At 46.5% G+C, this 15,104-nt stretch overlaps 1 protein-coding gene across 11 annotated transcripts in view; it reads left to right on the top strand.

Moving 5' to 3' along the window:
* Positions 1–15,104, top strand: part of RAP1GAP2 (RAP1 GTPase activating protein 2) — a 211,556-nt gene that overhangs the window by 143,763 nt on the left and 52,689 nt on the right. For all 11 annotated transcript variants that reach the window (XM_073235018.1, XM_037022789.2, XM_037022788.2 and 8 more), the window contains 5 exons: positions 8,087–8,122; positions 12,442–12,486; positions 13,245–13,277; positions 13,691–13,903; positions 14,975–15,078. In XM_073235018.1, the coding sequence (XP_073091119.1) occupies positions 8,087–8,122; positions 12,442–12,486; positions 13,245–13,277; positions 13,691–13,903; positions 14,975–15,078 (431 nt within the window). The remainder of the gene's footprint in view (positions 1–8,086; positions 8,123–12,441; positions 12,487–13,244; positions 13,278–13,690; positions 13,904–14,974; positions 15,079–15,104) is intronic.

Here is a 15,104-nt window from a genome sequence, read left to right as displayed (position 1 = left end):
ACTGATCCCTGGGGCCCAGCCTGTGATTTCCTTAGCTGAGCGCTGGCTCTAAACGACTATTTCATGGCCTACTTGACTGGCTACTAGAGCCCAAGGGGACACACTGGCCACCGCTCTGATTTGGGTGGCAATGGCTGTTGCTAATAATAAATGAGATAGCTGAGTGGACGCTATTGATGAGGAGGCCCAGTTACATTTCTCTGTGAAAAGTGCATGGCTTCCTGATATAGGAAGATCCCCGTCCTAAGGATGCCCCGGGCAGGACTTCATTCTGTCCTAAAGGGCTTTGGGACAATGCCAGAGAGCCAGTGAGCACTTTCCAGGTGCCTGCCTGCTGTGTGCCCTTGGCCGTGTGGAGCAATCCTGGGGGTGTGGGCGAGGGCAGGCCTGAGTGGCTGGAGCTGCTGTTCCAGGCTACCCTGAGTCACCCTGCTTCTGGGTGGAAATGGAGGCCTGCTCTTTGCCAAGACTTGGACTGTCCCACTGGAAAGTTGAACAAGTCACTGAGAAGTGAGGCCAGCCCAGCTGAGGCCAAATTGCCAGTGGCTGCTTTCTGCTCCTGGACACTGTCCGTGAAGGAATTGTGCACCGGGGCAGTACTCAGTGCTGAGGCTGGATTGCAGCGCCGCCTTCTCACTGCCTGTGCCAGCCATGGAGCATTTTTATTCAGGAAACACAGACCCATTCTTAAAAGTAAATGCACCGCCTCCCGGAAGACCAATAAAGTCCAGAAAAGCTAACGAGTGTTCTACATCCGAAAAAGCTCACTACCCTAAAGCTACTAGACCATCTCCCCATGGGACAAGGCTTGTTCCCAGAGCAAGCTTCTAATAGTTCCGTCTGGCTGTTGCTATCAGCTGAGGGCTCACCGTGGACCAGGCCGTGGTGGGTGCCCCGTGTCCGAGTTCTCAGGGCACTCTCACATGGGCCCTGAAAGGCAGGGGTTGATTCTGCTGGCCACTCCCCAGACCTGGCTTTGACCACTGGGCTCTGCTGCCTCCTGTATCTTTCTACTCTACCCAAACCTCAGTCACTCTCCATGGTCTGCCAGATTAAGTCAGAATTCCTGCATTTGGGCCTAGATCCCAGCCCTTCTTTCCAGTCTGATCTCCAGGATGTTGACTCGGATCCCCCAGTCTGCCAGGTTGTTCCACTCACTGCTCACTGAGTACACATCTCTTAACACCTGTCTCCCCTTGTCCGCACAGTTACCACTGCCTCTGATGCCTTCGGCATCCCTCTCTGTCAAGTGGTTTCTGTTTATCCTTTCAGGTCTGGCTGGGATTCCACCTCTTGCAAGAAGCCTTCCTTCATGTGGTGGTCTTAAAATATATTCACAGATTCTTTGAAACTTCTCTCCTCAAGAGGTGGAACCTAATTCCCTTCTTCTTGAGTGTGGGCTGCTCACAGACACTTGCTTCTAGTGAATAGGATAAAGGGGAAATGATGGTATATGATTTCCAAGACTAGGTCCTAAAAGGTACTATAGCTTTCTCTGTGCTTCCTGTCTTGGGTCACTTGCTCTGAGGGGAGTCAGCTGCCATGTTTTAAGGACACTGAAGCAGCCTTTGGAGAGGTCCATATGATGGGGAACAGAGGCCTCCTGCCAATAGACCTGTGAGTGCACCATCTTGGAAGCAGATCCCCCAGCCCCAGTCAAGCCTTCAGATGATGCAGCCCCTGGCGATATCCTGAGAAACCCTGATCTGGAGCTGCATGACTCAGCCACTTGTGAATTCCTCAGCACAGAAATTCTTTTGAGTCACTAAGTTTTGGAGTAATCTGTTACACAGCCATTGAGAACTAATACAGTTGATCTTCCACTTGGAAGTGTTTTGTGCCTCCTCTGAAGGACCATGCCACTCGTCATCTGTAACATGACCCTGGATAGTTTTGTCTCATAATTAAGATCAAGTACCATGGACATTGGGTCTTTGTATGTAGTACTTCATTGTCCAGTCCGTGCCTTGCAGGTGCTTAATCAGTTGGAGTTCACTGATTAACCAATACAAAGGCATTGTGTAAGAACATACCTGAGTATTTTTGGATTGCCAATTTGCAGGGGCAGCAGAGGGTAAGCTGGATATAGGGGACAATGCAGGAGAGCCTCTCAGTCTGTGGTACCTGGAACCAAGTTTAGACCTGGAAATAAATTGGCCTAAATCCACAGGCTTTCTGTGGGCGCTGAAGGCTGTGGCTTGTGTCCCTGGACACACCCTGTTAGTAGTGGGGGAAGGGTTGGAGGAAGCAAAGAAAGGAATGCCAGAGCCTCCGTTTATAGGTTGAAGTCTTAAAAACTCTATTTATGGGTAACAAATTACTGCAAAATAATTTGTAATTGTTGTAGAAAATCTAAAAAAAATTGAAAAGTGAAAAGGAAAAAAAAATTATCCTTAACCTATAGCTCAGTTTGGCATGTATCCTTCAAGATTTTTTTTTCCTGGTTGGGTGACACATGTATTCCCATGCAGGCCCATATATAATATGAGATATATACATATGCATATATGTATATACACACAAAAACAGGTTTTCTATATTTGATTGAAAAAAAAATGGGATCATCTTGTTCTAAATCCTGTTTTTCTCACTTAGCAATGCATGGTGAATTTTCATGCTAGCATAATTAACACAGATCTCTCATGGTATTTTCATGTGTGGACATACTCCCACGCCTTATTTACTGGCTCCCTCATGGGTGAATACTTTGGCAGGTTGCACTTTTTTGCCTATAAACAGTGTTGTAACAAATATTCTCGTATATGTATCTTTGTGTAGTTTCCCAGACACTGCCTTAGTGTAGATGCCCTAGCGTGCATTTACTGGACCAAAATGTGAACATCTTTAAGGCTTTGGACACGTAGCCCCAAATTGTTCTTCAGAAAGGGTGTACCAGGTACACACTTATCTATAGTTGCTGTATCCTTAACTCCATATCCTTGCCAATACTGGGTTTTCTTTTTAATCTTGGCCAGTCTGATAGATGAAAAGTGTTACCTTGCTGTTATCTTAATTTCTTTAATAACTAGGGAGGTTGGGCATGTTCTGTGTATTTCTTGATCATTTTGTCTTTCTCTTACACCAAATTTGTGTTTGTGTCTTTTGCACATTTTTCTGTTTCCCTTACAAAACTTAACTGACTTGAAATTTAATTATGCAAGTAAGGTAGGTTTACATGCCTGTGAAGCTAGCTGTGTATAAAGCAAAACCCCTTCACTGCCCTCATTCCCCCTTCTTGATACGCAGTTGACCCTTGAACAACATGGGTTTGAACTGCATGGGGCCACTTATACACAGATTCTTTTTCCATAACTATGTTGGAAACATTTTTGGAGAATTGTGACAGTTTGAAAACATCTTTTCTTTGCACTCATTTGCTTTATTGTAATAATACAGCGTGTAACATACAGCATACAAAATATTTGTTAACCAACAGTTTATGTTGTTGGTAAGGCTTCCAGTCAATGACAGGCTGAGAGTAATTAAGGTTTTGAGGAGACCAGAGTTAAACATCGATTTTCAGCCACATATCCTAATCCCTGCATTGTTTGAGGGTCAACTGTAATTGCTTTGTGACACTGACATATATTCATCCATATTACTTTCTTTTGCATTTGTATATATTCATATAAGTACATTTAGGTTTTGTTTTTATGAAAATGGAATCGTATTCTATGTGTTGTTTTCTGATTTGCTCCCTTGCCCCCACACTATATTATCTTGGAGATTGTCTGATGTAAGCAATATAGAGTTATAGTTAGTTTTTTTTGGGAACAGCTTTATTGAGAAATAATTCATGTACTGTAAAGTCACGATTTAAAGTGTACAATTTAGTGGTTTTTAGTATCTGCCACAGAGTTGTGTAACCATTGTGTAATCATCACCACAATCAATTTCAGAACGTTTTCATCACATCAAAAATAAACCCTGTACCCTTCAGCTGTCACACTCCAAATCTCCCATTTCCCTTAGCCCTAAGCAACCACATATCTACTTTCTGTCTCTCTAGATTTGCCTATTCTGGACAGTTAACATAGATGGAATCAAATAACATGTGGCCTTTTGTATCTGTCTTCTTTCACTTAGCATAATGTTCTCGAGGTTCTTCTGTGGTGTAGCTTGAATCAGTACTCCATTCCTTTTTTATGGCTGAATACTGTTCTGTTGTACAGATAGGCCATAATTAGTTTCTGCATGAGTTGATGGATGTTTTGGGCATTACGAATATCACTGCTATGAACATTGGTGTACTAGTTTTTGTGTGGACATGTGTGTTTTCATTTCTCTTGGGGTATATACGTAGGAATGGAATCACTGGGTCAAATGGTAACTCTATGTTTTACTTTTTAAGGACCTGCCCAACTATTTTCCACAGTGGCTGTACCATTTCCCATTCCCACTAGCAGTGTATGTGAGTGTTCTATTTTCTCCACATTCTAACACTTGTTATTTTTTTTGTCTTTTTGGCTATAGCCATAGCAGTCGGTGTAAAGTGTTCTCTTATTGTGGTTTTGATTTACATTTCCCGGTGGCTGATGCTATTGAGCATCTTTGTATGTGCTTATTGTCCATTTATATATTTTCTTTGGAGAAATGTCTCTTCAGATTTCCTGTGTTCATTTTAAAATTGAGTATTTATCTTTTTATTATTGAGTTATAAGAATACTTTATATAGTCTAGATACAAGTCCCTTATCAGATTATGATTTGCAGATATTTCCTTCTATTCTGTGGGGGTGTCTTCACTTTCTTGATAGTGTCCATTGAAGTGCAAATTTGGTGAAGTCTAATTTATTTTTTCTTTTGTTGCTTATGCTTTGAATGTCGTATCTAAGACTCTATTTCTAAATAGCTCTTATGTTTAGGTTGTTGATGTAGCTTCAGTTAATTTTTGTGTATGGTGTGAGCTAAAGGTCGATACTCATCCTTTTGCACATAGCTATCCAGTTTTTCAGTACAATTTGTTGAAAAGACCCCATTGAATAGTCTTGGCACCCTTGTTGAAATTCAGTTGCCATAGATACATGGTTTTATTTCTGGACTTTAAATTCTGTTTTATTGATCTAAATGTCTGTCCTTGTCAGTACCACACAAATACCTTTTATCAGGGTTTTGTTTTGTAAAATACAAAAACATAGTATTTGCATTTTATCTTGATTGCTTTGTATTAAGTTTTGAAACTAGAAAGTGTGAATCTTTCAAATTTGTTCTTTTTCAAAAGTGTTTTGGCCCTTGGGTTTCCATATTAACTTTAGGATTAGCTTTTCAATTTCTGTAAAAGATCCAGTTAGAATTTTGATAGAGATTGCATTGAGTTGGAAGACTGATTTGGAGAGTTAGTTATCTTAATTATATAGACTCTTTCAGTCATGATCATGGGATTCATTTCCATTTATTTAGAATTCTTTAATTTCTTTCATTTAGTGTTTTCTAGTTTTCAGATTATGAAATTTGCACTTCTTTTGTTAAACTTACACCTAAGTATTTTATTCTCTTTGGTGTTAATGTAATTGAAGTTGTTTTCTTAATTTTATTTTTGGATTGTTTGCTGATAGTATATATGAATACAATTGATTTTTGGATATTGGTCTTATATCTTCAGGCTTGCTCAAGTCATTGATTATATTAGTTCTGATTGCTTTTTAGAGAATTCCTTAGGATTTTCTATATACACAGTCATGTCATCTGTGAATAGAGATAGTTTCAGTTCTTCCTTTCCAATTTGGATGCCTTTTATATAGTTTTCTTGCCTAATTGCTCTGGTTAGGATGTCCAGAGCAATGTTAAATAGAAGTTATGAGTGGATAGCCTTGTCTTGTTCCTTATCTTATGGGCAAAGTATTTGGTCTTTCATTAATAAGTATGATATTAGTTGTGGGTTTTTGTAGATATTGTTTATCATTTTGAGGAACTTCCCTTCTATTCCTAGTTTGTTGAGTGTTTTGTTTTTTTTTCTGAACAAGAAGGGTTTTTTTTTTGCATTCAAATGCTTCATGCTTTATCTATGTCTTTGAGATGACAGCGTGGTTTTTTGATTTTAAGTTTATTTGTTTACGGGTTTTTACATTAATTGATATTTGAATAGTAAACCAACCTTGCATTACTGGGATAAATCCCACCTAGTTATGATGTATAATTCTTCTTTATATGTTGCTGGATTCAGTTTGCTAGCATCTTGAGAATTTTTCTATCTATATTCACAAGCTGTATTGGTCTTTAGTTTTCTTCTCTTGTCATGTCTTTGGTTTTGGTGTCTGGGTAATACTCACTTCATTGAGTAAATTGGGGAGTGTTCCCTCCCCTCTTTTTGGAAGAGTTTGGGAGGAATTAATATTAATTTTTCTTTAAGTGGTAGAATTCACAACTGAAGTTATTTGGACCTGGCCTTTTCTTTGTGGATAGTTTTTTGATTCTTAATTCAATCTCTTTATTTATTATAGGTCTTTTTAGATTTTCTGTTTCTTTCTGAGTCAGTTTTGGTAGTTTGTGTATTGCTGGAAATTAAGTTATGTAATTTATTGACGCATAGTTCATAGTATTTGTGTTTTATTCTATGAATGTAGCTTACTCAAACCAATTTCCTATGCATAGGACTGTTTCCATTTTTTTACTGTTACAAAGTACTGCAATGAACATTTTATTATCTCTAGCTTTATATTCATTGTAAGTGTGTTTATAGTATAGATTCCTAGAAGAGGAATTGCTGGGTCAGAGGTCCAGATTTTGAAAATGTTGATGGTTTCTTCCCCTTTGTCCTCTTTCTGCTCATCTTTCTAGCTTTATTGATTTGTATGTTCTTTATGTCTAGTAATCTTGGTCTCCTGGAGTTTGGAGTTGGTAAGAATGCACCAAGCAAGTAGGAAGGATAGGTTTGGAAACTGTGTGGTGTTTGCTTGAAGGGGGTGCACTGTTTGTTCTCAATCCTGCACATTCACATGTGGGATTTCCAGACCCTGGAACCTAAACTGCTGGCAGGTCAGAGACTCTGCCTCTGACAGGCCAATGTCAACCTGGGAGAGGTCACCTGGAGCCTGCAGCAGGGCAGGGTCTCCCCAGCTGACTCCACAGGGATCCTTCCCAGGGCCATTGTCCTGGGAGTTCTGAGAGCAGCAAGGGCTCCAGGCAGCTCTGGCCCGTTGATGCCTGCGAGGAAGGGAGACTGGGTGCTTTTCCTCTGCCTGAGGAAGAGACCAGGACATACCTTTCTCCCTTATCATTGCCTTCTTTCTCTCTTGTTCCTCTGAGGCCTGTTTGTTCCAGGTACTCATTAACTCATGGCTTGCCAGTGCCCAGATGTGGGCAGTGATCTTACATCAAGAACGTGTAGCTGTTTTTGTGGAATGGGAAATGGGGGAAACTTCTGAGGAACCTCTGTGTTTTATTAGGGTAGCGCTTTCAGACTCACCTCAATTTGACCTCTTTTTCTTCTTTTTGCCTTTACCTAGAATTTACAAAGGTGGAGCCAAAGTAGGTTAAAGGTTTAGATTTATGAAATTTGAGATTTTAGAAATAATCTCTCCAGGTCCTTGGGGGCTGTAGTTCAATGGCTTTCAGGCTTTGCGCATGTGCTGTAGGGTGGCAAAGAGGTGTCTTGAAGACAGGGGACAGGGGCTGCCCTGGCCAGAGCAGCTCTGCTTTTACTGTCTTACATATTTAATTTCTAAGTGAGATTTTGTATGAGGAGACAGAAGGGGGATGTTGGAAAAGTACTTATGTTGGACTTCTTGGCTCCCCTGTTGGGTTGAAAACATCCCAAATGGGAATGCTACTGCAAGTCAAATTCTGGGGCCAAGAGGCATTTTGGGGAACTGGCTTTTTCCCAAGGGCCCCACAGGCTCCACAGCCATAGAGACCAGGTGGCTGCTTTTCCCAGGGCCGTTTGCCAGCCTGGAAGTGTTTTATTTTTTTCTTTTGTTGTATGGGGTGTTCTGGCCCTCCAGCCCTGCAAAGGCAAAATCAAATTATCTTCTTGCTTGATCCAGATGAATGTTGTCCCTGTGGAAGCCCTGGGCTGGGCTTCCAGACAGTTGGTGAGTAGACCTCTGGCTGATCCCTCTTTCTCTCCCTGTCCTCTTTGTGTCTTTCAGTCGGCGGAGTTCTTCGAGATGCTGGAGAAAATGCAGGTGAGCATCCCCAAAGTGGGGAAGCTGAGCCCCGGGTGGGGGGTGCCGAGATGGTCTTGGGGGGTGAACCACCAGGTAGAACCCATGGGCAGAATTCGGGAGCCTTAGAAGGGGGCAGAGAGAGGACTCAGACCTCACTGGCCTGGGCAGCCTCGGGCCAGTAACAGGTCGAGTGGCACAGAGGATTCTGGGAAGACAGACTCCTGCCTGAGGAACAGGGAGAAGATAAAAAACAGGACCTCCAGCCGGGTGAGCAGACCAGGTGTGGGGAAGGTTTGGAAGGGTCTGTTTTTCCTGAAATGGTTTGAAAGGAAAGCCCCTTCTTAGGGGAGTCATCCTGTGTCTGGGAGGCAGAGCGGCTGGTGAAAGACAGACCTGAGTTCAAATCCTGCATCTAACACGTATAGTCCAAGTTCCTTGCTTTTCAAAGCTCCTGGCTTTTGTCTACTCACAGCCTTGTTCTCACCTCACTCTGACACGACGCCAAATGTGTGGTTGTTTGTTTCCCCACAAGACAGTTCTGTGACACGAACCAGCTATCCTATGATTCAGCTCAATTCTGACACTATCTCCCTGGAGAATAAGGGCTCTGCCCCCGAGACTGCCTGCCTTCACATGCCAATTGACAGTCAGTTGTCACCTGGGCTTCTGACCAACCAGCTTAAATTGGAGGTTTGCACCACCAGGTTCAATTTATTTGCTAGAGCACCTCACAGAACTCAGGAAAGCAGTTTACTGACTAGATTACCAGTTTATTATAGAAGGATACAACTCAGGAACAGCCAGATGGGAAAGACGCAGAGGGCAGTGTATGGGGGAAAGGGCACAGAGCTTCCGTGCCCTCTGAACACACCACCCTCCCAGCATCTACACATGTGCCCCGACCTGGAAGCTCTCCAAACCCAGTCCTTTGGATTTTTATGCAGGCAGGACTGATAAACCATTGGCCACCAATAGTTGATTCAACCTCTGTGGAGTTTTGTTGGGGGGAGGACACTGAAAGTTTCACCCTTCTAATGTGGTTGGTTCCCTGGTAACCAGCCCAGGGTGGCCCAAAAGTCACCTCATTACTATAAATCATTAACATACATTTATGACTGCCACTCCTTTCACCTTTATGTCTATGGACTGTTTCAGGTACTGAAGATAGAAGACCAAATACTATAACAAAAGATGCTCCCATTTCTCTTACCACTTCGGAAATTCCAAGGGTTTTAGGAGTTCTGTGCCAGGAACAGATGAAGACCAAAATATGTATTTCTTATTATAATTCACAGTTGCACAGCTTCCATAAATAAACAGAAATAAAAATACCCACTTCCATGGTTGTTGGGATGAAATGAGGTAATATATGTAAATACTTGGTAGGTCCGCCCTGCATAAAAATCAGTGTTCAGTGTTGATTTGGGGGCCTTTATAATTACTTGTCCCCAGGGGGTCAGGGCTCACAGGTGAGATACGCTGCCCTAGAGAATGTAGAGAGGGGTCCAGAAGGCTTAATTGATACAGGTGGAAAGAGTGGGATGAAGATGTTGATAATAGCACATATATTTTCAGCACTTCTCCTGGCTCGGAGATGGGCAGGTGTTACCTATTTCTTCTTGACAAGGCCTGCAGGAAGTAGATATATTGTTGTTATTATAATTAGCCTGTTTCACAGAATATGTGAAAAGTGAGGAAACTGAGGCACAGAGGTGTTACATAAAGCACTCAAGGACTCATGGCTAGTAAGCAGCTTCTGAGCCAGAAGACTTGGCCATTATATTATGATGCTTTTTTACCCTAAGTGAGTGCTATTGGCTCAAGGAAGGAAGATTCTGTGGCAGTGTTCTGGAAGCTTTAGAAGGAGAGGCAGATGGGGTGCCCACTGCTGCCTGAGGTGCAGGTGGATGTGCTGAGGTCTTCATGGGAAAGCCCGGTCTCCCTAAGGATGGGGAGGGGAGGGGCAGTTTGAGGGAAAAATATTTTTGGTGCTTGTGTCATTATCACAAGCAAGTTATTAAGATCCTCATCTCTGTCCAGCAGTGTATGGACTAAAAACTAATTTTATGTGCGTTTAGGGAACTCACAATCCAGGTGCATGAACAGGGATGGCATTGCTTGGAACAAAGCTGAGATTTTTACCTCAAGCGTATGGATTCCTGGCACTCTAGGAAGCTGGCAGGGGACTTGAAGCTCACCCAGTCCTCACCCTGCCTTCTCTCTGGTTGTTTCCACACCCCACCCATCCTTCGCTCTTAGCTGGGGTCCCCTGCCTACCCTGCAAAGGGCTACTGTGTTTGAACACATAACTCAGCCCCTTTTGACTGGCCCGTATCATTCTGTTGTTTATTTAGGCTGCTGGGCTTGACTTCTCAACTAGATAGAGACCCTGGGCAGGGGTCTGGTTTTTCTGGCCCCTCTGTATCTTCATAGCAGCTGACACCTAAGGGCGGCTTGCTGATTACATCTCAATTGAGATTGCTGGGGGCTGAAATCAGACTTGCCAGTGTGTGGGTGCCTACCACATGCCCACTGGGCCCAGCCTCCGAGGGCCCACATTTTCAGCTCCTCTGTATGCACGACACTCACATATGGGGAACCTGTGGATGAAACCAGTGGCGTGGTGTGGCTGGATTCTGTCCTTGAGTGCGGGCACCATCTGTCCTCATGCGGAGACTGAGTTTCAGAGCAATCAAGTGCTCGGGGCACTCTGATTTGTGGAGAAGTGAAACTAAGTGTGCTTGGTCAAATCACTCGACCTCTCTGATCCTCAGTTTCTTCATGGCAGGGGAAAGGGGAGATAATGATAATACCTGTTGTGAAGGATGGCACACAGAGGGCAGGGGAGAGGGCCCGGTGTTGGCTGGTGGCTCTGTCGTGGGGGAGGGCAGGAGAAGAGGTTCGCTCTCCTGCCCAGGGGCTGTTCCCAGGCAGGGATGACTAATGCAGGGCAAACAAAACAAGCTTCTGAAATCACCCCGACTCCTGTCCGCCCAGTTTGCCTACCTGGACAGGGTCTGCAGGGCCACCCAGGCGGTTTTCTCCCTCTGTGGGGAGAGGAGCACCTGTCTGGTGGGAGGGAGGGGCCCTCCCACACCCTTCTGAACAATGCTGCGGGGTGACTCAGGCTGAGAAGTCCAGAGAAGCTGAAGTCCAAATCCACCCCGTGAGCAGGAGCCCTGGGCTGCAAGGGCCGTGAGGTGGGAACATGCATGGGGTGCACAGATAGCCCAGCTTCAAATCCAGCCCTGCTATTCACTAGCTGTGTGACATTAGGCGGTGTGACATTCCTCATTGGTGAAAAGATACTGAGGGCTTCAAAGGAGGAGACAGGGTGCCAGGGAAGGTCAGGGACCCGCAGTGCCATGTCATGAACAGGCAGCGGCCGCTTCTGGGCTCTTCTCTCCAGAGGGGACCCATTTCTCCTGGTTGTCCCACCATGTCATACCTTCATCTGGTTTATTCAAACAGTCTTGAGAACACCATGTGCTCCCCTCTCAGAAAACACCTGGTTAAGTCGGAACTTGACTATAGGACCACTGGATGAGGCAGTGTGTTCTCCAGAGAATAGTTTTCCACAAACCTATAGGTGAACCCCTTTAATGCAGCCCTGTCATGGTTTCTGATCCCTGAAGTAATACATCTGTGAGGTGGCAGGTGGGCACTAGAATCCTTATTTCCCAGATGCAGGTATGGAGGCTGCAAGAGGCACAACTTCGTGGAGGGTCACCTCACCTGTAGTAAGACAGCGGCAGAATGAAGACCCTTCCACTGGGGCAGGATGGAGCTGGTGTGGCGTGAGGGCCAGGGTGCCGGCCGTGACACCCCCACACACGGGTTCTCACCCCTTGCCTGCCTACTGCTTCCCAGAGTCTTGCAGAGATATTTTAGCCCAGGACAATGCTGCCTGCCTGGTGATGAGGAAAACCCATTGCTTTTACTGTATACCGGTTACTCTTCCAAGAGCTTAACATATTATCAACATTTAACCTTCACCACAGTAGTAGGTGCCATTATTGTTTCCATTTGACAGATGGGAACACTGAGCCACCGAGAGGTTTTGTGACTTGCCAAGGTTATAAGGTCGTAAGTGGCAGTGCTGGGATTTGAAGCTCAGTGATCTGGCTCTAGTCCATGCTCTTCACACCCCTGCCTCCTGCCTTGCCTGGGGCTGCTAGGAGGACTGAGCGTGACAAGGTGTGTGACGTGTCAGGGTCCAGCACCCCTCAGCTGCCGCTCTGATTACCAACCCCAGCAAGGCAGGTGTTCCCAAGAGATTTCTGTTTGGCCCCTTTTTGGTGACTTTGTTTTTCCATAGATCCTCCTTGTTTCCACAGGGGATCAAGCTTGAAGAACAAAAGCCAGGACCCCAGAAGAACAAGGTGGGCTGTGCAGAGGAGGGGGGAGCCAGGTAGCCTGGCCAGGGGGCCCTGCTGAGAGGACAGCAGGGGAGCGGCTGGCATGCTGGGGTCTGCTGTCTGACGCCCTCTGACTTGGATTTCACTGCGAGCCCCTTAAGTGGCTGTTCCCCTGTTGGCTTATGTACAGTGGGTATCAAAGGACACCCCTGGTTTTCTGCCTTTAGGGCAACTTGAGAGCAGGCGAGGGTGGGAGCCTCAGGCCAGGCCTAGGGCTGGTGGCTCAGCCCGGGTCCTCTGCACCCCCTCCTGTAAATGAGCCACATACAGTGTTTTAGGGTGTCGGGCTCTGAGCTCTGGGCTCCAGTGGTCATTAGTTCTCAGCTTCAGTTTCCATTTCTAAGGCCCAGGGGTTCAGCTCCTCACCTGGAGGTCAGCCCCCTTGTGTGGTGGGGAACTGGGTGGGGTCATTGTCTTCCTGCTGCGGCATCCTCAGTTAGAAGGTAGCGTAGGAGGGCTGTGACGTCAGCACCTTTGTGTACTGTCTTCAGCCAGCCAGGTCTTCATGCAGGTTATGTTATTTTGGGGAAGAATTAGAGAAGCCAGGTTCCAGAGCTGCCTGTCTGCTGCCCTCCTGTCTGGTGGTCTTCCTGCCAGTGCTCCCAGAGCTCTGGTACAGCCTGCCAGGCCCCCAGCCCACCCCTTCACAGATCTGGGAAGGGAATGGAAACAGTTGCACATTTTAGGGGCACTGATGGGGCATTGTCTGGTTTGTCTTGCAGGATGACTATATCCCATACCCCAGCATTGACGAGGTAGGGGCCCCTGGCCGCTGTGGGGCCTGCTCTGGTCCTGTCTCTTGGGCAGGGCTGGGGGAGCTTCTGGTGATGATGGTAATGGTACCTGCCCTGCCCTGCATGGGACTAAAACTGAGGTCTGGGGCTTGAGGGCCTGACTCTCCCATCTCTCCCTTTGTGACCTCAATTTCTCCATGTTTAAATTGGGGGTGCCCATCCAAGGCTGACAACTGGTGCCACAGGGTTGGTGAAGCTGGAGATGTCATGGGGCTTAGAGAAGGGGTTCATGTTACTGCCTTTGGCCTCAAATATGGGGGTCCCTCCCTTGGAGATGTTCAGAGGTGGTGGTGGAGATACCACCACTGGCATCACACCCCTCCCCCTGCAGACTCAGGGCAGGCTGCAGTGTGAGACCCACTCTCTGCCTCCAGGTGGTGGAGAAGGGGGGCCCATACCCACTGGTCGTCCTGCCCCAGTTCGGTGGCTATTGGATCGAGGACCCGGAGAACGTGGGCACCCCGACCTCTCTGGGCAGCAGCATCTGTGAGGAGGAGGAAGAGGACAGCCTCAGCCCCAGCACGTTTGGTTACAGGCTTGAGTGCAAGGGAGAAGCCAGGGCCTACCGCAGGCACTTTCTGGGGAAGGTGAGGCCCAGGGGCCCTGCGTGGCAGTAGCTGATGGTGGGGGACACACCGGGAATGCTCTCCACTGCCCACTTCCCTGCTGTCTGCCTCTGTCCTCAGTGGAGAGGGCTGACTGGCTCTGCTGGGCAGGGGACAGGGAGAGTGCAGAAGTCAGGAAGGCTCATCCCAGCAACTGTTTGAGGAGGCGATGGGACGGGTAGCGTCTCTGGCAAGAAAGAGGGAGGAAGGAGAAAATATGTTCTCACACCTCAGAAGTCTCCACTTCCTTCTGAATAGTGCAAATCTCTCCTGTACTCACTTAAGCAGGTCCCCCAGGTCCTTGTAGCGGACGATGTGCTGTGAGCCACTGAGAAGTGACAAAATCTTATTTCTTTAAATATATTGTGCCCTTCAGCCTTGCCAGGTTCTGGAAGTCCCAAAAGCAGACAATGGAAATCTCCAGCTTAAGGCAACTTTACAGGGTCTCAAAGGGAGGAGCTGCAGCAGAACGCCCCCCACCCCTGAACTTGTTAAAAAACCTATTCCAGCTCCCCACCCTGATAGGGCAGGTCTGGGGTGGGCTCCCTGAGCCTGGGGGCCACCCCCCCACCAGAGCACTTCCCGGCTCCCCTTGGGCAAGGGTGCCAGGGTTCCTCCCAGCTTTATTCCCACGTGGAATCTAAACTGGGGAGCAAGGAAGTGAGGATTCAGTGTCTGGTGAAGAATTTGAGCTTCAGTCAGGACAGATGTGGGTATGAGTCCTGGATATGGCACTTACTAGTTGTGTGTCTCTGGACAGTTAGTTAAGGTGCCTGAACACCGATTTACAGGTCTGTGAAGTGTGATTCTCGCTCCCATAAAGCAGTCAGGATCAAAGGAAATGATAGGCATCAAGCGCCTAGTGTCCTGAGGACTGGGCAGGTGGAACCCATTGCTGCCATTCTCCGCCTCCCCTCCTCTCTTTCCCCCCTTTGCCATCAGTGGCGGCCACAGCAGTAGCATGGGGGCTCTCTTTCCTGGTGAAGGGAGAGGTTTGGGGGGCCATGTCTGGATTTCCCCTCCTCCCCACTAACACCTAATTTCTGTGCCTAGGATCATCTAAATTTCTACTGTACTGGCAGCAGTTTGGGGAACTTGCTTCTGTCCATCAAGTGTGAGGAGGCAGAGGGCATTGAGTATCTTCGGATCATTCTCAGGTGGGGCTCCTGCACTGTCAGAGGCC

The sequence above is a fragment of the Manis javanica genome, chromosome 4 (assembly GCF_040802235.1).
Source record: "Manis javanica isolate MJ-LG chromosome 4, MJ_LKY, whole genome shotgun sequence".
NCBI lineage: Eukaryota > Metazoa > Chordata > Mammalia > Pholidota > Manidae > Manis > Manis javanica.
This window is presented reverse-complemented; position numbering and strand designations above follow the sequence as displayed.